General features: G+C 48.6%; 2 protein-coding genes across 11 annotated transcripts in view; one reads left to right on the forward strand and one right to left on the reverse strand.

Annotated features, from left to right (window-relative positions):
* The first annotated feature begins 215 nt into the window (after window positions 1-215).
* scn1ba (sodium channel, voltage-gated, type I, beta a) lies at window positions 216-17,302 on the forward strand. 4 transcript variants are annotated; one of them, XM_081616794.1, is made up of 7 exons: window positions 216-1,020; window positions 7,934-11,227; window positions 11,699-11,865; window positions 12,186-12,423; window positions 13,974-14,115; window positions 14,472-14,542; window positions 14,673-17,302. In XM_081616794.1, the coding sequence occupies exons 2-6, from the start codon at window positions 11,194-11,196 to the stop codon at window positions 14,536-14,538; spliced, it is 648 nt and encodes a 215-aa protein (XP_081472920.1). In that variant the 5' UTR covers window positions 216-1,020; window positions 7,934-11,193; the 3' UTR covers window positions 14,539-14,542; window positions 14,673-17,302. The 4 variants fall into 4 exon arrangements, with proteins under 4 accessions (XP_081472920.1, XP_081472921.1, XP_081472922.1 ...); XM_081616795.1 differs by having other exon boundaries at window positions 10,464-11,227; XM_081616796.1 differs by having other exon boundaries at window positions 10,551-11,227.
* A 1,530-nt stretch (window positions 17,303-18,832) lies between these two features.
* The window catches only part of gramd1a (GRAM domain containing 1A), a 28,386-nt gene continuing 27,175 nt past the window's right edge, over window positions 18,833-20,043 (reverse strand). For all 7 annotated transcript variants that reach the window (XM_081616770.1, XM_081616769.1, XM_081616773.1 and 4 more), the window contains one exon: window positions 18,833-20,000. In XM_081616770.1, coding sequence (XP_081472896.1) covers window positions 19,905-20,000 — 96 coding nt within the window. In that variant the 3' untranslated portion in view covers window positions 18,833-19,904. The remainder of the gene's footprint in view (window positions 20,001-20,043) is intronic.

Raw genomic sequence — 20,043 nt, forward strand, 5'->3', positions numbered from 1 at the left:
TCATTAACATCATGCTATTTCACTTTAGCAATAGCTTAAATACAATGTTGTTATAGCGCTTTAGCATTAGCTTCCACTAATATTATGTTGGTATTTGCTTTAGTATTAGCTTATGCTAATTACAGTGCTGGAATAGCCTTTTAGCTTGAGTGGTGCTAATATTTATGATTAGTGTTTTAGGGTTTGTGCAGCTAACTGTGTAGCCCCCCCTAGAGGTCAGGAAGATTTAAAAGTCCTGGTGAACAGATATGAACTCAGAGATCTTCTCTGTGTTTTATGTGTTTGTTTCTTAAAATCGTGTCATATCTGTTGAACTTGGCGCCGTTAATTATGACGCTTTAGCTCATCAGCAGAACCTTTTCTTCTGCCTCCTGCGCCTGTTTCTGTTTTTGCATCTTCTCCTCTGCAGCATGTGGGACCTTCTGAGGATACGGAAACATCACAGGGAAATCCGTTACCATAGCAACACTTCTATGGCTCCTCCTCCCTCCCCCGTCCCGGAGCGCAGCATCCCTCCGTCAGGGAATAATCGCTCCAGAGCCGATTCCTCGGCCAGTCTGAGCGCTCCGGATCAGCCTGTCTGCAGCCCGTCCTCCTGCTGGACGGCGGGATGGAATCCGCTCACCTTTGACCCATCGGGGGTTTTGGAGGAGAATACCAGGTTTTTCTGTGGAGGCAGCAGAGAAATGTGAGAGTAAAAGCAGCTGAAACGTCTCCAGACTCTGCTTCCATTTCCTGCTCCTGCTCTGGACTCTGAGCTCTTTATTCGTTTGGACCGGCCGTCCTCCATCAGGTCCTCAGCCCCTCCCTCAGCGGCTCCCCTCTTCATCAGGAGGAGAGGAAGAGGAGGGCAGACCACACCCAGAGTCCCAGCAGCTCCGTCCTCCTCTTCCGGGCTGCAGAGGGTCCAGACGTGTCGGCGCTGCCAGCTGCAGGGCGCAGAGTGTGTGTCGGTGTGTGTTTGGTGCCTGAACGGAGCCGGGATGCTGCTGCTGCCTCTGACCCTGCTGGCTCTTCAAGGTGAGTGGCTGTTTGCTGATCTCTGGCTTCACCTGTTTGTTTCCTGGACTTAGCCTCAGAAACTAGGTCAGCATGCAAACTTTGATATTTTAACAACACTTCCTCAGGCTTTCTGGGACTTTTCCTCATGCATGACCTTCAGAGATGCTGCAGAAATATCAGCGTTTGGGATTATAAGAACTCCCAGCTGCTTGGAAACCAAAATATGAGAACATGGAACAAATAAAGAGCCAAAGAAGAGAAGCTTAGAGACGAGCTGTGAACTTCTGGACGCCTCCATCAGTCATGAAATATTCAGATCAGGCTGCAGTCAGAAGTAAAGATGGACAGAAAGGAAACGATTAGCAGCGATTAAAGGTTGAGTTTTAAAACTGCTGAACGGGACAAATCATGAATACAGAGGCTGAAAATGTCACCAAACAGAGATTAGTTCTTCTTTTATTAAACAGTGGAGATGTTGGGAGTCTGATGCTACAAGGAACTGCTATATAATATCATTATTTTATTATCCTGAACTTTAGCTGTGTTTACAGCTGTTTTTATTCATTTTATTCATTTGAATGCAGAAAAAATACAGAAAGTTGCGAAACTCAACTCGTTAAGTGTTGCAGCTTAATGAGATGCTTTTCATTTCCTCTGCAGAGGCAAAACTTCCTTCTGTTCTTTAAAACCTTAATTTACATTAAAATGCTGGGAAACATCATATTTAACTGATAAATATGTAGATTTTTATTTAACATCAGCAGGAAGGATGAGTGTAAAAGTTCATTAAAATAATGAGGGATGAGAGGGATGAGAAGATGGATGAGAGGGATGAGAAGGAGAGATGAGAAGGAGGGATGAGAAGGAGAGATGAGGAGGGATGAGAAGGAGAGATGAGAAGGAGGGATGAGGAGGAGAGATGAGAAGGAGAGATGAGAGGGATGAGAAGGAGAGATGAGAAGGAGGGATGAGGAGGAGAGATGAGAAGGAGAGATGAGGAGGGATGAGAAGGAGAGATGAGGAGGAGGGATGAGGAGGAGAGATGAGAAGGAGAGATGAGAGGGATGAGAAGGAGAGATGAGAAGGAGGGATGAGGAGGAGAGATGAGAAGGAGGGATGAGAAGGAGAGATGAGGAGGGATGAGAAGGAGAGATGAGAAGGAGGGATGAGGAGGAGAGATGAGAAGGAGAGATGAGAGGGATGAGAAGGAGAGATGAGAAGGAGGGATGAGAAGGAGAGATGAGAAGGAGGGATGAGAAGGAGAGATGAGAAGGAGAGATGAGAAGGAGAGATGAGAAGGAGAGATGAGAAGGAGGGATGAGAAGGAGAGATGAGAAGGAGGGATGAGAAGGAGAGATGAGAAGGAGAGATGAGAAGGAGAGATGAGAAGGAGAGATGAGAAGGAGGGATGAGAAGGAGAGATGAGAAGGAGGGATGAGAAGGAGAGATGAGAAGGAGGGATGAGAAGGAGAGATGAGAGGGATGAGAAGGAGAGATGAGAAGGAGGGATGAGAAGGAGAGATGAGAAGGAGAGATGAGAAGGAGGGATGAGAAGGAGAGATGAGAAGGAGGGATGAGAAGGAGGGATGAGAAGGAGAGATGAGAGGGATGAGAAGGAGAGATGAGAAGGAGGGATGAGAAGGAGAGATGAGAAGGAGAGATGAGAAGGAGGGATGAGAAGGAGAGATGAGAAGGAGGGATGAGAAGGAGGGATGAGAAGGAGAGATGAGAAGGAGGGATGAGAAGGAGAGATGAGAAGGAGGGATGAGAAGGAGAGATGAGAAGGAGGGATGAGAAGGAGAGATGAGAAGGAGGGATGAGAAGGAGAGATGAGAAGGAGAGATGAGAAGGAGAGATGAGAAGGAGGGATGAGAAGGAGAGATGAGAAGGAGGGATGAGAAGGAGAGATGAGAAGGAGGGATGAGAAGGAGGGATGAGAGGGATGAGAAGGAGGGATGAGAAGGAGAGATGAGAAGGAGAGATGAGAGGGATGAGAAGGAGAGATGAGAAGGAGGGATGAGAAGGAGAGATGAGAAGGAGGGATGAGAAGGAGAGATGAGAAGGAGAGATGAGAGGGATGAGAAGGAGAGATGAGAAGGAGGGATGAGAAGGAGAGATGAGAAGGAGGGATGAGAAGGAGAGATGAGAAGGAGAGATGAGAAGGAGAGATGAGAAGGAGAGATGAGAAGGAGGGATGAGAAGGAGAGATGAGAAGGAGGGATGAGAGGGAGGGATGAGAAGGAGAGATGAGAAGGAGGGATGAGAAGGAGAGATGAGAAGGAGGGATGAGAAGGAGAGATGAGAAGGAGGGATGAGAAGGAGGGATGAGAGGGATGAGAAGGAGGGATGAGAAGGAGAGATGAGAAGGAGGGATGAGAAGGAGGGATGAGAAGGAGGGATGAGAAGGAGGGATGAGAAGGAGAGATGAGAAGGAGGGATGAGAAGGAGAGATGAGAAGGAGGGATGAGAGAGATGAGAAGGAGGGATGAGAAGGAGGGATGAGAAGGAGAGATGAGAAGGAGGGATGAGAAGGAGAGATGAGAGGGATGAGAAGGAGAGATGAGAAGGAGAGATGAGAAGGAGAGATGAGAAGGAGAGATGAGAAGGAGGGATGAGAAGGAGAGATGAGAAGGAGAGATGAGAAGGAGAGATGAGAAGGAGAGATGAGAGGGATGAGAAGGAGAGATGAGAAGGAGGGATGAGAAGGAGAGATGAGAAGGAGAGATGAGAAGGAGGGATGAGAAGGAGAGATGAGAGGGATGAGAAGGAGAGATGAGAAGGAGAGATGAGAAGGAGGGATGAGAAGGAGAGATGAGAGGGATGAGAAGGAGAGATGAGAAGGAGGGATGAGAAGGAGAGATGAGAAGGAGGGATGAGAAGGAGAGATGAGAAGGAGAGATGAGAAGGAGGGATGAGAAGGAGAGATGAGAAGGAGGGATGAGAAGGAGAGATGAGAGGGATGAGAAGGAGAGATGAGAAGGAGGGATGAGAAGGAGAGATGAGAAGGAGGGATGAGAAGGAGAGATGAGAAGGAGGGATGAGAAGGAGGGATGAGAAGGATGAGTGAGAAAAACAGATGTTGTGAAGGAGAAAGTGGAAGATTATGGAAAGATGAATCAGATGGATGATTCAGGTGGCAAAGGGGAAGATTAGTGGGATAAATGAAGAGATGAGAGGAATGAGAGGGTGATGAGTGGGAGAGGAAAAGAAGGACAAGGAGAGATGAAAGGGAGAGATGAGAAGGATGATGAGGTTTGTAAAGAAGATTATTAGTGAAAAGGAGGAGAATGAGTGAGAAAAACTGAGATGTTTTTCTCAGTCTCATGCAACTGCTTCTAAAGAAGCAGTTGCATGTTTTACAGTCATCTGAAGTCATCTCGGTGGTTTCCAGGCAGCCATCAATTGCCTCTAAGAATAAGCTAAAGTACCTCTCTTATGGAAGTTGGTCCACATGGGACCAACTTCCCATCATTCCCATAAAAATGGATGATGATGATGATGATGATGATGATGATGATGATGATGATGAGTGGGAAACAGACGTGAAGAAGAAAGAGGAAGATTATTGTGATGAAAAGGTAAAGACTCGATCTGACAGTTTGGGTTAAATATATACATTTATCATATTTAGTGATTAGATGATTTAGTGTGAGACTTTTTTTATTTTATTTTTTTTTAAATAATTTTCATTTAAGGCCCAAAAGCATCTGCTGGTCTGGAAATGAGATAAATCCCTGAAACCAGGAGAAGAACGTTCTCCATCACGGCCGATTCACTTCCGCTTTATTCACCTTCTAAAGCGTCAAAGTGCGTCTTTAGCGGGACGCAGGTGTTGAAGAGCCGCAGCTGAATCACTGCGGCTCATGAAACTCCAGCAGTGAATGAAGTTCAGCTGGACGCAAAGGAGGGAAGCAAAATGCTGCGATTTATCTGATCACTCATGAATTATCCATCAGCTTCCATCTAGTTATTCATTAAAATGGTGGCAGAATCCAGATAGTTACTGGCAGCTCTGCTCCTGGGAGCTGCTGCGGCTAATGCGGCGGCGCCGGGCTCTTTGTGTTACGGAGCCATTAGTCTGCAAATGGATCCGGAGGCGGTTCTGGTCAGCAGGTCGCTTTTAACGAGACGGTGACCAGCAGCAGCAACCTGCCGCTCTGGATGCGACGGAAAGACCGGAAACAGCAACAAACCCCCGAATCAGCTCACAGCAGATATACGGAACTCCTTATGTTATCCAACAGAACCGGTACCGGGTCTGCCCAGTCGGGCCTTCGGACCGTCTCCTCTGTCAGGGCGGGAACAGTCCCGCTGTTTATTTTAGCATTAGCTTCTGCTAAACTTCGCCTTGGTTTAGCATGTTAGCATTAGCGCTGTAGGGTTAGCAGCACAGATCTTTGTGAAACACGGTCTCTTTAAGGCGCTAACTTCTTCTTCTTGGTTTTTATTGGCGGTTGGAAACAAACGTTCAGCAGCATCACCGCCACTTACTGGAGGTTAAGGCTCTGAAGTCTGTCCTCCGTCCACCGTGACACCGCCTCCAGGTTCTGACCCGCAGAATCTTTCTAAATCGGCGGTCTGACAGCAAACGGACCCAAAAGCTGGTCGGAACCGGTTCCTTCAGAATGAGTCGCTGCAGGTTTGCAGCTGGTCTTGGTTACGGTTCCTCTCAAACAGGAAGCTGTTGACTCGGCTAAACGGGCCGGATGTGATTCCGCCGCTCGGCTCCGACTGGCAGCCGAGTCCAGACGGGACGGAGTTCGGTTCCGATTCTGTTAGAAGCTCCGCGTTTCCTCCATGGGAGAAGAATCTGGAGCGAGATAATTCTCTGATCTGATTACACACACACACACACACACACACACACACACACACACACACACACACACACACACACACACACACACACACACACCAGCCCAGTGGGTCCTGGACCCCTGAGCAGAACATCGACCTGCTCAGGTTGTTTCTGCCACCGGGGCAGAATGGAATCGTGCAGGATGCCGGGCCTCCAGAACCCACTTTGGACCCCCTGTTCTAGAACCTCCTCCTGAGTTTTATTTGCATACTTTTGCATTTTAAACAAAGAATTACCATAAAACCTACATTTTTTTCTCCATTTCTCACTAAAAGCCATTTTTCTCAAGAAAACAAAAATAATTCTTGGAACAAAAACAAAGTAAATATCTTCATAAAAACTGAAACTAAAATCCAGTTTTTCATTTCAAAAAGTGAAACTTTTCAGTTAAACATTAACGATGAAGACGAAGCAGCAGAGGAAGATGACGTCCTGCAGACAGATGGACAGAGGAGGACAGGAAGGACTGCAGCAGCTTCGTCAGCGCTGGTGATGCACGGCTGCAGTGTGTGTGTGTGTGTGTGAGTGTGTGTGTGAGTGAGTGAGTGTGTGTGGGTGTGTGTGTGTGTGTGTGTGTGTGTCTGTCTCTGTGTGTGTGTGTGTGTGTGTGTGTTTCTCCTCATTCGTGAGAAACGTCTGGAAGTTTCTGTGAATGACATCAGAGCTGCTCTTCAACCGGAAACGTCTTCAGTTTTGTCCCAACATGAGTCCAACCTGCAGGAGGACGGAGACGGCTGTCCAAACTGGGACCAGGAGAAACCAGTTAGTGGACTGGAAACACCTGATGGATGGACTGACCCCGTCTGAGGACAGAGGTCACCATCGTTCCTCTTCTGCTGAGTGTTTTTACCCTTGGATTCGAAGGATCCAGTGTGGACACACAGAACCAGAACCGAGCCTGTTTTGTCCCCTGAGTCGTCCTTTTCTCCAGCTGGAGGACATTTCAGTCCTCAGAGACAAACAGCTGCTGATGTGACGGATTAAAACCAGCAGCAAAAAATCCTAATCTGCTGCTGCTGGATAATCCCAGACCTGAGAGAGCAGCTGGCAGGTTGGATTAGCCTGCAGCGTTGCCTCTGTTGCTGCTGCAGCGTTGCCTCTGCTGCTGCTGCAGCGTTGCCTCTGTTGCTGCGTTGCCTCTGTTGCTGCGTTGCCTCTGTTGCTGCGTTGCCTCTGTTGCTGCGTTGCCTCTGCTGCAGCGTTGCCTCTGTTGCTGCTGCAGCGTTGCCTCTGTTGCTGCAGCGTTGCCTCTGTTGCTGCTGCTGCGTTGCCTCTGTTGCTGCAGCGTTGCCTCTGTTGCTGCTGCAGCGTTGCCTCTGTTGCTGCTGCAGCGTTGCCTCTGTTGCTGCTGCAGCGTTGCCTCTGTTGCTGCTGCAGCGTTGCCTCTGTTGCTGCTGCAGCGTTGCCTCTGTTGCTGCTGCAGCGTTGCCTCTGTTGCTGCTGCAGCGTTGCCTCTGTTGCTGCTGCAGCGTTGCCTCTGTTGCTGCTGCAGCGTTGCCTCTGTTGCTGCTGCAGCGTTGCCTCTGTCGCTGCTGCTGCATTGCCTCTGTCGCTGCTGCTGCGTTGCCTCTGTCGCTGCTGCAGCGTTGCCTCTGTTGCTGCTGTTGGACCGGATCACCGTCCTTCCTGGATGTGCTGACTCGGCTCTTCCTTCCTGTCTCTCTGCATCTTCGTCTTTTCTCCTGCTGCTCTGGTCGGTTTCAGTCGCTCAGAGTTGCAGATGGAACCAAACAAACGAATCGCTGGAACAAAAAACACCAGAAACGGTTCAAGTTCTCTGTCCACAGCGGCGGCCATCTTGGATTGAGTGGGAGAATCCGAACCGAACTCCCAGCTCCTTCACTGCAGCGTTTTAAAAACGTGTTTGAAGTTTATTATCCGGCTTCATTTCACTGCAGTGGAGACCAAAAGTTTACATACACCCAGGGAAAAGAATCGTCCATCTTTTGCTGTCTGGAGGTAAATCAGAGAAAACTTCTGTTGTTCCAGGTCAGCAAGAATCACCATCTATGTGCCAAAAGCCTCAACAATGACAGATAATCTGTTATTGATTGATTAATATCTTTTCCTCAGAATCGGGACAACAGTCTTTAAGACTTTGTGGCAGACAAACATCGTCCACCTGCAGCTTCAACGATCTGACATTAGATGCTGCATTTCTTCTATGAAGCTCCTCCTGCAGCACCGCAGCATGATGCTGCCAACACCACAGCATGATGCTGCCAGCACCGCAGCATGATGCTGCCAACACCACAGCATGATGCTGCCAACACCACAGCATAATGCTGCCAGCACCACAGCATGATGCTGCCAACACCGCAGCATGATGCTGCCAACACCACAGCATGATGCTGCCAACACTGCAGCATGATGCTGCCAACACTGCAGCATGATGCTGCCAACACCGCAGCATGATGCTGCCAACACCACAGCATGATGCTGCCAACACTGCAGCATGATGCTGCCAACACCACAGCATGATGCTGCCAACACCACAGCATGATGCTGCCAACACCACAGCATGATGCTGCCAACACCACAGCATGATGCTGCCAACACTGCAGCATGATGCTGCCAACACCACAGCATGATGCTGCCAACACTACAGCATGATGCTGCCAACACCACAGCATGATGCTGCCAACACTACAGCATGATGCTGCCAACACCACAGCATGATGCTGCCAACACTACAGCATGATGCTGCCAACACTACAGCATGATGCTGCCAACACTACAGCATGATGCTGCCAGCACCGCAGCATCGACCCTTTGGCTTTTGTTCTGGAGTTAATCTGCAGCCTTTGGACTGGAGCTCGTCTCCGTCCCGAGCAGTTTGACGGTTGGACTGTCCCATCCTCTTTATTACATCATGAAAATGTTTGAACGGATAAACGTGGCGCCTCCCGGAAAATCAGGATGAACCAGAATGATGCAGCTCCTGATTTCTGCAGTTTCTGAAAGGAACAGCAAAGAACCAATCTCAGAATGGTGGAGCTTCATGTGAAGCAGCAGCTCTGCCTCAGGCACACACACACACACACACACACACACACACACACACACACACACACACACACACACACACACACACACACACCAGCAGACCCCTGATAAACTCCAGCAGACGATTCTGACCTTCAGTTTCTGCTCTGATGCTCTTATTGCTTCCTAAATCCTTTAAATGAGTCATTTAATGATTTATTTCCTAAAGCATCTGCTGCTTTTATCTCTGAGGATCTGGAGTCGTGAGTTTTTACATCTCTGACCTTCAGATTTGACCCTTTTTGCTTTGCTTCCTGTTTTGCGTTGAGGCTCATGAATCCTGCAGCCGAACTCCAGTTTTTTCCCGTGTTTTCTGCAGAGTCGGAGTTTCTCCTCTGCTTGCATTCCAGGTTTTCTCCAGACAAACCTTCCCCTCCTGCCTGGTGCTGCAGAGCGGCGTGAATAATCTGTGTTTTGGTGACCGGAGGCCTGCTGCTGTCCGTGTCTCTGCCGTGAAGCGATCAGAGTCTTTGTGTCCCTCCGGCAGCTGGAGCTGCTCACTGCGGCCTCAGACAGGCGAACCGCAGCAGAGACGAAGCTGAAGCACCAGAAGTAGCTGCTTCCTGTCGAAGCAGGAAGTATTTATAGATGCACCTTTTGCCTCGGGTCTGTTCGGCGCTGCGGATCTGCCAGGCAGATAACGGAGAACCTCAGATCGGCCGTCGCTTCGGGTTAAACCTGCGACGCAGCCGGGCGGCGCTGGACTCAGGGGTTTGAAGGAAAGTCTGGTTTCTCTGTGGAGCCGGTTTCAGTGATTCTCTTCTCTGATACGTCGGCAGAACATCGTGTTAAATAATTTAGCTGAGATTTTGTGTTTTATTAGCTAAATTGTTGCATTTCTACGTTCATGTGGGATAAAAGTGTTTGCTGTTGATCAGCTGATGTTCAGGAGATGATTTCTACTGGACCAGACATGAAAACCAGCCAGAATGTGGATCCACCATCCAGGGAGCTCGGATCGTCTGGAAGGAAACACAGACGGTCTATCCAAAGTCTTGTTCATCAAGTCTGGGTCCGGTTCAGGAAGGACTTGGCTGATCGGTTGGACCAAAACCTTCACTGTGATCCTGTTTGGTTTTCATAAGATCTGAAGGTCTGAACAGTTTGAGTTTCCTTTGGAGATTCTGCAGAGCAGCAAAACTCACCTGGAGCGATCGATCGATCAGCTGATCGGTCAGCTGATTGGTCAGCTGATCGGTCGGCTGATCGGTCAGCTGATCGGTCGGCTGATCGGTCGGCTGATCGGTCGGCTGATCGGTCAGCTGATCAGTCAGCTGATCGGTCAGCTGATTGGTCAGCTGATCGGTCAGCTGATCGGTCAGCTGATCGGTCAGCTGATCAGTCAGCTGATCGGTCAGCTGATTGATCGGTGCTTCCTGTCAGGTCTATAAACTATAAACGTCACATTTGTACTCCTGACTGATGCTGCTGGTCAAATGAACTAATGAATAAATCAGAAAAACAACCAATAAGTGATCAGTTGATATGAAATGATGAATAAACAGTTTTCTATATAATTTTGCTCCTAATTTTCTCTTTTCCTCCTTTTCCTCTGCAGCTAACCTTTGACCTCTTGTTCTCTCCCCTCATCTCCATCTCTGTCCTCCATCGTTCTTCCCCTTCATGCTCCGCTGCCTTTCAACAGCCTCAGATTTAAACAAACACATTTTAAAGCTTTTATCAGCGTTGATCTGATTTGCAATTGTTTGTTTCCTGTCTGGGGCTGCACAGTGGTGCAGTGGGTAGAGCTGTTGCCTTGCAGCAAGAAGGTTCTGGGTTCGATTCCCAGCCCCGGTCTTTCTGCATGGAGTCTCCATGTTCTCCCTGTGCATGGTGGGTTTTCTCCAGGTACTCCGGTTTCCTCCCACAGTCCAAAAACATGACTGTCAGGTTAATTGGTCTCTCCAAATTGCCCCTAGGTGTGAGTGTGTGAGTGTGTGTGTGCATGGTTGTGTGTCCTGTGTTGCCCTGCGACAGACTGGTGACCTGTCCAGGTGATCTGTCCAGGTGACCCCGCCTCTCGCCCGGTACGTTGGCTGGAGAGGCAGCAGCACCTCCTGACCCCACTGAGGGACAAGGGTGTTAGAAAATGGATGGATGGATGTTTCCTGTCTTCTCCCTTCACCTCCCCAACTCCCTCCATCTTATTATTAAAATGAAAGCCCCTGCCATGCCCCGCCCCCATGCCCCGCCCCCCATTCCCCCCATGCCCCGCCCCCTGAGGTGAAAGTTCAGGGTAGCTCATCTTTGGTTCAGATCGGTGCTGAGGCCTCAGTGGAAACTGCGAGATGCAGTTTGAGACAGAAACCTTTGGAGCTCCAGGTGTGTTACTTTGGCCGATGACGAGTTTGTGTCGTGATGATGATGATGATGATGATGATGATGATGATGATGATGATGATGATCGGCATATATAGACTCTCGCCTCTATATATGATGTTGGCTCCGCTTGGAACTGACGTCTCACTGCAGAATCTTTATTTCCTCTCAGTTTCACATTTTGAAGAGAAAAAAATCTCAGCAGAGCCGAAATCCAAATGTATTAAATATCAAAGTGAAGCGATGAGCGGAAATAAAAACAATGCAAGAACAAAAAGAACCAGAAAACTAAAAAGTCACGCATGTGTTGAGCGTTTAACAAGCACGCAAACCCAGAGCTACAGAAGCTCCTGCTGTTTTCTGAAGTACCGACTGTTTGCCTGCGAGTACTGAGAGAAAACGCTGCAGCCCGACGGCCCTCTGACCTCTGACCTGCGACCAGCAGGAACTGACAGACTCCTCCTCACTCTGCAGCCGGCCTGTGCCGCGGCGCCTGCGTGGAGGTGGACTCGGACACGGAGGCCGTGGCCAACGAGGGCTTCAAACTGGGCTGCATCTCCTGCAAGATGAGAGCCGAGGTGCCGGCCAAAGCCGTGGTGACCTGGGGCTTCAGAGGCGCCGACGACCAAGAGTTCTCTCCGGTAAGCCTTCATCACTGCTGCTCAGGTCAGACTGTTTGCAGCTCCACCGTTTTTCCTCTGCAGGTTTCGATATAAATCCTGCAGAAACGACCCGCCTGCTGCAGCTGGAAGCAGCTTCACTGGTTCCCTCACCGTCTGCTGTTCGGTTTTCCTGCCTGTGGGAATCAGACGCCTTCACCAGTCTGACGTCCTCCTGTCCTCTGGCTGACGGTCATCCGCTCAGCGGACAGGAAGCCTGCGGTCCGCAGCGGCTCGGTGTTCCTCAGGGTTGGGTCTCTGTCTCCTCACGGCTCCTGTCTCTCCTCTGCTTCCTGTTCCAGCTGTATGAGTATGAGGAGAAAAGGGGCAGCGTTTTGGACCCGCGCTTCGAGGAGCGTCTGGACTGGAACGGCAGCAAAAACACGGAGGACCTGCAGGACGGCTCCATCTACATCCTGAACGTGACCTTCAACGACACGGGAACCTACGAGTGCACCTTCAGGAGAACCCTCATTTACACCAACTACAACTTTGAGAACAGCACCACCAAGCAGATCCGCCTCCGCGTGGTTCCGAAACGTAAGAACCGGGATGTTCAACCTGCTGCAGAGCTACAGCCAGAAGTAACAAGAAAAACCTGGTTTTTATCCTGTTGAACGAAAATACGGCTTCATTCATCTGTACATCCATTCATTCATTCATCCATTCATCTGTACATTCATTCATTCATTCATCCATTCATTCATCCATTCATTCATTCATCTGTACATTCATTCATTCATCCATTCATCCATTCATTCATCCATCCATTCATTCATCCATTCATCCATTCATTCATTCATTCATTCATTCATTCATCTGTTCATCCATTCATTCATTCATCCATTCATTCATCCATTCATTCATTCATCCATCCATTCATTCATTCATTCATCCATTCATTCATCCATTCGTTCATTCATTCATTCATCCATTCGTTCATTCATTCATTCATTCATTCATTCATTCATCTGTTCATCCATTCATTCATTCATTCATCCATCTGTTCATTCGTCCGTCCGTCCGTCCGTTCATTCATTCATTCATCTGTTCATCCATTCATTCATTCATTCATTCATTCATTCATTCATTCATTCATTCATTCATCCGTTCGTTCGTCCGTTCATTCATTCATTCATTCATTCATTCATTCATTCATTCATCCATTCATTCATCCATTCATTCATTCGTTAATATCACAGTTTAGCTAGCAAGCTAACAGTTCAGTTTACAGATTAATATATTATGTTTGTGATCCCCGGCTTTTATTTTGAAAGTCTACTTCTGCTCATCAGCAAACGAATTTTAATATTATCTAAATATTTAGTTGGCAAACTAAAAACGTAAGATTTATTTTGAAACTGACGTTTATAAATGAATAACATGAATTTATTCATGTTTTCTCCTATGACAGGATGAATAACTCAGGTTTTCATGTTAATTTGTGACGCTTTGAAAAACTGCAGTTTTCCTGACGACATTTAAGGAAAAATAAAAAGTAAAACTGAGTCAAGATGCTTTTATTTTTTAAAAACTTTTTCTATTTTATCATCAGAGACGTTAAAATCTGCTTCTCAGGTTTCTGATTGTTGCTGTAATCTGATCCAGCTGAACGTCGCGGCAGCAGCAGCTGTGTGTGTGTGTGTGTGTGTGTGTGTGTGTGTGTGTGCGTGTGTGTGTGTGTGTGTGTGTGTGAGGCTTCGTTTGTTAGTCAAACATGGAGCTGCAGCTCAGCAAACTGCAGCCGTCGGTTTGTTTGCTTTTCAAACGAAGCCTCACAACGTCTCCAGTCTCCCTGTTTGCTTTCATCACGTTTATTTCTACTTTTATTCAATGTTTGCGTTAGAAATGAGCCTAAAATAAATCATCCATTCATAACGACATGGAGCTGCAGACGTTCACGAAAAGAAGCTTTTAGTCGAATTTATTCTGGATTTCAGTCAGAAACCAGAGAAGCGATTTCCTCTCAGGTTCTCCTCAAAATGGGAAAGAGCAGAGAACACTGCCCCCTGCTGGCCTGCAGCTGTTCTCACCGGGTCACCATAGCAACCACTGGCTGTTACCTGCGTGTTCCCTGTGTGTCGCCGTAGTAACCAGAGGCATGGCGTCCATCCTGTCCGAGGTCATGATGTACGTGTCCATCATCGGGCTGCAGCTCTGGCTGGTGGTGGAGATGATCTACTGCTACAGGAAGATCTCAGCGGCCGGAGAGGAGGCGCTGAGGGAGGCCGAGTGAGTGACCCAGAGCCGGGTCAGGACCAGGGTCCTGGTCCAGATCCTGGTCCAGATCCTGGTCCTGATCCTGGTCCTGATCCTGGTCCAGATCCTGGTCCTGATCCTGGTCCTGATCCTGGTCCAGATCCAGATCCTGGTCCAGATCCTGGTCCAGATCCTGGTCCAGATCCTGGTCCAGATCCAGATCCAGATCCTGGTTCAGATCCAGATCCTGGTTCAGATCTGATTCAGATCCAGATCCTGATCCTGATCCTGATCCAGATCCAGATCCAGATCCTGGTCCAGATCCTGGTCCAGATCCAGATCCTGATCCAGATCCAGATCTGTTTCAGTCCGTCTCTCTGTCCCTGCAGGGCCGAGTATTTAGCCGTCGCTTCAGAGAGTAAAGAGAACTGCGGCGCCGTCCAGGAGGCGGAATGACCCGGTACGTCTAACCGGCTCCATGTTTCGCTTTTCTTCCAGGTTTTTGCACCAATGTAGTTCCATACCAGCAGGAACAAAAAGCAGTGAAACGTCAGAGCTGCGACTTTTCTTCTGTCTGCTTTAACCTCCAGGTCGATGGAGCGTCCCAGGCGACGGCCCTGAGGAACTCCGCCTCCCTCTCTCCTCGTGATGGAAGCCCTGAGCGCAGGCGGAGTCAGAGGAGAGGAGAGCGGAGCAGCAGGAGCCGCTGTAAATACGCTTCAGCTCCAGTCCGCCTCCCTCTGCATGCTGACCAGCACACAGTCCTTCCCTCCTCCTCACGTTTTACTCACTGTTTGCTTTTAAAGGGGACATTTTGAAAAGGAAAACAAATAAGTTTTTAAAAAATCCTTTAGGAACCTCCGGCTGCTCACTGCCAACTGTTAACGCAGCTCAAGTTTTTCCCTGTTTCTCTTCTAAAACCTGCAGAAAAAGGGAAAAACGAACATTATTCATCAGTTATTATGCAGCAAAACCAAACTGGCGTCACGTTTCACGCCTCTGCATGTTGGACTTCAGGTGCTGCAGCAGCGCCGCCCAGTGGACCAAAAGAGAAACGACACGTTCCACCCGGAAGCTCCGCGCCGTTCAGAGGGTTTATTTAAATCAAATAAATCAATAAATGAGACTCCAGGCCTCAGTTTCCACGTCTCACAGCTGCAGAGTATCAAACTGTGGACATTCTGTCAGTAACCTGCGTTTTTACAGCGGAAACATTTTAACTGTGCATGTTTACCAACCTGGACCTGCAGGAAACGGGCCGATGTGGGATCTGCTGCTCCGGCACCGAGGAGACGAAGCCAGGAAGAGTTTAACTTCCTCTGGACCAAATCAGGCTCTGGATCTGGATCAGGCTCAACGTGGTGCCTTAACAGGAGCTTCGCCCAGTAAAAAGCCGGTAAATATTAAAATATCCGTCGCTGTCGGCATATTTGGGCAGTTTTTTTCCACTGGAAGCCGATTTCTGGCCTCCACCGATTATAACCTGCTGTAACCATAAAATAACTCAGAGCTCCAGCTGCTGCAGCTCAGAGCGTTTACATTAATGAAGTTTCCTGTAAACGTGTCCGAATGTCTTTCTGAGCAGAACCAGAACCCTGCAGAACATTTACGTTCGGTCCAAATGTTTCAGCTTAACGATGGAAAAACTCACATTGGTTGCGTTTTATTTATTGTTGATCTGTTTTTAACTGAAGCAAATCAAACGGAATCTGTCTGAAAAGACAGAAAATCTGAATTTTTCACATTTGAATCTCAAATTTCACTTTTTTTAAACACGTCTGATCATCATATTTAAAGCCCGGAACCGGTCAGGAGTCAGAGCCCAGGAGTCAGAGCCCAGAACCGGTCAGGAGTCAGAGCCCAGAACCGGTCAGGAGTCAGAGCCCAGAACCGGTCAGGAGTCAGAGCCTCAGAGCCCAGAACCGGTCAGGAGTCAGAGCCCAGAACCGGTCAGGAGTCAGAGCCCAGGAGTCAGAGCCCAGAACCGGTCAGGAGTCAGAGCCCAGAACCGGTCAGGAGTCAGAGCCCAGAACCGGTCAGGAGTCAGAGCCCAGAACCGGTCAGGAGTCAGAGCCCAGAACCGGTCAGGAGTCAGAGCCCAGGAGTCAGAGCCCAGAACCGGTCAGGAGTCAGAGCCCAGGAGTCAGAGCCCAGAACCGGTCAGGAGTCAGAGCCCAGAACCGGTCAGGAGTCAGAGCCCAGAACCGGTCAGGAGTCAGAGCCCGGAACCGGTCAGGAGTCAGAGCCCAGAACCGGTCAGGAGTCAGAGCCCAGGAGTCAGAGCCCGGAACCGGTCAGGAGTCAGAGCCCAGGAGTCAGAGCCCAGAACCGGTCAGGAGTCAGAGCCCGGAACCGGTCAGGAGTCAGAGCCCGGAACCGGTCAGGAGTCAGAGCCCAGGAGTCAGAGCCCAGAACCGGTCAGGAGTCAGAGCCCTCAGAGCCCAGAACCGGTCAGGAGTCAGAGCCCGGAACCGGTCAGGAGTCAGAGCCCAGAACCGGTCAGGAGTCAGAGCCCAGAACCGGTCAGGAGTCAGAGCCCAGGAGTCAGAGCCCAGAACCGGTCAGGAGTCAGAGCCCAGAACCGGTCAGGAGTCAGAGCCCAGAACCGGTCAGGAGTCAGAGCCCAGAACCGGTCAGGAGTCAGAGCCCAGAACCGGTCAGGAGTCAGAGCCCAGAACCGGTCAGGAGTCAGAGCCCAGAACCGGTCAGGAGTCAGAGCCCAGAACCGGTCAGGAGTCAGAGCCCAGAACCGGTCAGGAGTCAGAGCCCAGAACCGGTCACGTTCTTCCTGGGAGCTCACAGAGCGACAATCAGACCCAGAATCGCAGAAAACAGGAAGTTTAGGCGCCGAGCCGAGAAGGAAGCTGCAGCTCAAAGTGAGACTTCCTGCGTTTCACCGGATCATGGCAGCAGAACCTGCAGTCTCACTGCCGTGCAGCAAATGGTCCACGACACCAACCCTCAGAGAAGGTCAGAGGTGAAGCCTTGTTGTCAGGCTGGATAAAGTTCTGGCACTTAAAGGCTTCCGTAGAATTGACTTGGTCTTCCTGTTAGAACTTTCTCCACCAGCAGCGTTTTAATCCGGATTAGGTGAAATCTGGAGAAGGTGGTGGAGTTTAATTGGGTGATTTTAGAAGCAATCAGTGATGATGTATTGTTATGCATGAGACTGTTACTATGGTTACACCGCAATCGAATAATCCAGATTATTTGCACTTTTGCTAAGTAAAACTTGCCAATTTCAAATCTGAAATTTAAATTAAAACCTCTTCATGTACTTGTGTTGAAAGTTTTATTTTTAATAAACATTTTAAATGTAGAGTTTTGTGATGTGTGGCCAGCTTATGCCTTGGGCCGGCTCTGCTAGCTTAGCTTGTGCCTTGGGCCGGCTCTGCTAGCTTAGCTTGTGCCTTGGGCCGGCTCTGCTAGCTTAGCTTGTGCCTTGGGCCGGCTCTGCTAGCTTAGCTTGGGCCTTGGGCCGGCTCTGCTAGCTTAGCTTTGCCTTGGGCCGGCTCTGCTAGCTTAGCTTGTGCCTTGGGCCGGCTCTGCTAGCTTAGCTTATGCCTTGGGCCGGCTCTGCTAGCTTAGCTTGTGCCTTGGGCCGGCTCTGCTAGCTTAGCTTGTGCCTTGGGCCGGCTCTGCTAGCTTAGCTTGTGCCTTGGGCCGGCTCTGCTAGCTTAGCTTGTGCCTTGGGCCGGCTCTGCTAGCTTAGCTTGTGCCTTGGGCCGGCTCTGCTAGCTTAGCTTGTGCCTTGGGCCGGCTCTGCTAGCTTAGCTTGTGCCTTGGGCCGGCTCTGCTAGCTTAGCTTGTGCCTTGGGCCGGCTCTGCTAGCTTTAGACGCTCCAGCAGCTTTTCTTCCTGCCTCCGGTGAACACTAGGGGGCAGCAGAGCGCTGCTCCTCTCTGGGTCCCGGTAACGGAACACAAAGCTGGACAGAACCAGGCAAAGCTGCTCCGCTTCCGGTTCTGCTGCATGGAAACGAGAAACCGCAGGCTGGCTGCATGCGTCGCCATGGAAACGTCAGTACCAACAATAAAAACGTAAATGTTTCTCGGTCGGGTTCTGAGTCGTTCTTTGGGTCTGAATGTGTTTGTGAAGGAGACGAAAACAAACCATCAGCTGGTTCGGTTCCGAAAACATCCGAGGACCGAACAGAACCAACAGAAAACCGGAGGAATGTTCCGAGGAGTCCGCCATGTTGAACCGGAAGGAAAAACGGAAAAAAGTTACGGATCTTAATATTATTCTGAATATTAACTTAGAAAATGTAAAATATTTCCCCGTGGAGCTGATCAGGAAAAACACATTTTTACTTTATATATTTAGTTTTCAGTGCAGAGGCTCCACATGAACGCAGATAAAATTAAACATTTTAGTTGTATTTTATGAAAAATTTGTACATTTGGTTATTTTTAGGACACAAAATAAAATAATGTATTTTTTATAAATGACAAAATTCAAATACGTTTTTACTATTTTTTAATTTTTACTATTTAAATTTTTAGCAAATTCAGGAAAAACTAAACTATCAAGAAATTAAATATTGTTTTTAATGCCTTTGTGAAATTTTAGGATTTAATAGACAAACATTCTTAAATAGTTTTTAAGGATATAAATGTATTATATCCTTAAAATATATAACACATTCAGATCCTTTCATTTCATATACATGAATGCAAATCTTAAAATATCTCACTGGACATGTATATTTGCATTTTTAGCGTTCCACGGTCAAATAAAAACATTAACATTTATTAATTAAACATTTTATTTATAATTTCTAACAATTTAATTGACATTTGTCAAGAAAACGTGAAGAAAAACCTCAGACTCATTTTCATTTCTCCATCTTGTTTTGTACAATCACAAATTTTTACAGTACATTCTCTCCTCCTCATCCTTCCACAATAAATACGCCAGCCTCTCGTTTCCATGACGACCGTGCACAGCAGGGCCAACCAGCTTCTGCAGCCGCTGAAGTCGGGAGAAAATCCCAGAAAGCAGAGATGAGAAACCGATCCTGAGTCAGAGTCGGAACAGGAAGTGAAAAAGTAAAAAAAAAAAATGGTGACGAGTAAATTCAGATTAATTTCACAACAAAAACAAAACAAAACACTGTTTCCCTTTTTGTTCTTCCGGGCCTGAAAAGTTCTGCTTGGTCCGTTTCATTCCGACTCGGCTGAAGGTTTGGACACAAAGAAAAGTTTGCAAAAAGAACCAAAAACACTGGAGAGGAAAAGTAGCATGTGATGACGTAACCATGGCGACGCGCTCTCTCCTCGTTCTTCACGCACACATCATCATCATCATCACTATTATTATCATTATAATTATTATAATAAACTAGTTTTCAGAGAAACATTCGTAAAGAGCGAAAGGTTTTCATTATTGCTGAACCTCGTTCTCCGATTGGTCCAACCATCAGCGAATCAGAGCGCAGAACAGCCATCACATGACTTGTTCAAGCAGGACGAGACTTGGGAGGTAATAATAAATACTGAGGAGGTCCGTCTCCGGCCGGAACCGGTCCGGTCCCGGCGCCACGCAGCAGGTCAGGAAGCAGTCTGGAACCCGGCGGCCCGCCTGTGGCCCGGTTCTGTTCAGGTTCACGGAGCGGCGGGGGGAGGGGCTTATTGCTGTGGTTCTGGAAGCTTCTCATTGGTCGAAGCTAAAGGCGTCTGATGCGACTTCAAGTCAGTCAGGAGAGGGGGGTTGTGGGTAGTGTAGTTCGTCTATCTGTCTGTCCCACCCAGGACCGGGTTCTGATTGGAAGTGTTGGAGTCCTGAGACCGGAGTGGGTAGGATGCGGGTCGGGTCGGAGGTCAGGTCTCAGACAGGGACTCTGTGTCAGCAGACGGATCCGGCGCCCCGTCCGGAACCACGATGTTCCTGTGGAGTTTCTCCAGGGAATGCTTCATCTGCGGAGCAAACAGAACCGGTCAGCTGCGGCGGCTGAAAGCG

Source organism: Poecilia reticulata, chromosome 16 (assembly GCF_904066995.2).
Source record: "Poecilia reticulata chromosome 16, P_reticulata-male-v2, whole genome shotgun sequence".
Taxonomy (NCBI): domain Eukaryota; kingdom Metazoa; phylum Chordata; class Actinopteri; order Cyprinodontiformes; family Poeciliidae; genus Poecilia; species Poecilia reticulata.

Coding starts and splice junctions, on each gene's coding strand:
- scn1ba (XM_081616793.1), top strand. CDS start 984: ATGCTGCTGCTGCCTCTGACCCTGCTGGCTCTTCAAG. Junction 11,866..12,185: donor ACGACCAAGAGTTCTCTCCG/GTAAGCCTTCAT, acceptor TTCCTGTTCCAG/CTGTATGAGTATGAGGAGAA. Junction 12,424..13,973: donor CCTCCGCGTGGTTCCGAAAC/GTAAGAACCGGG, acceptor GTGTCGCCGTAG/TAACCAGAGGCATGGCGTCC.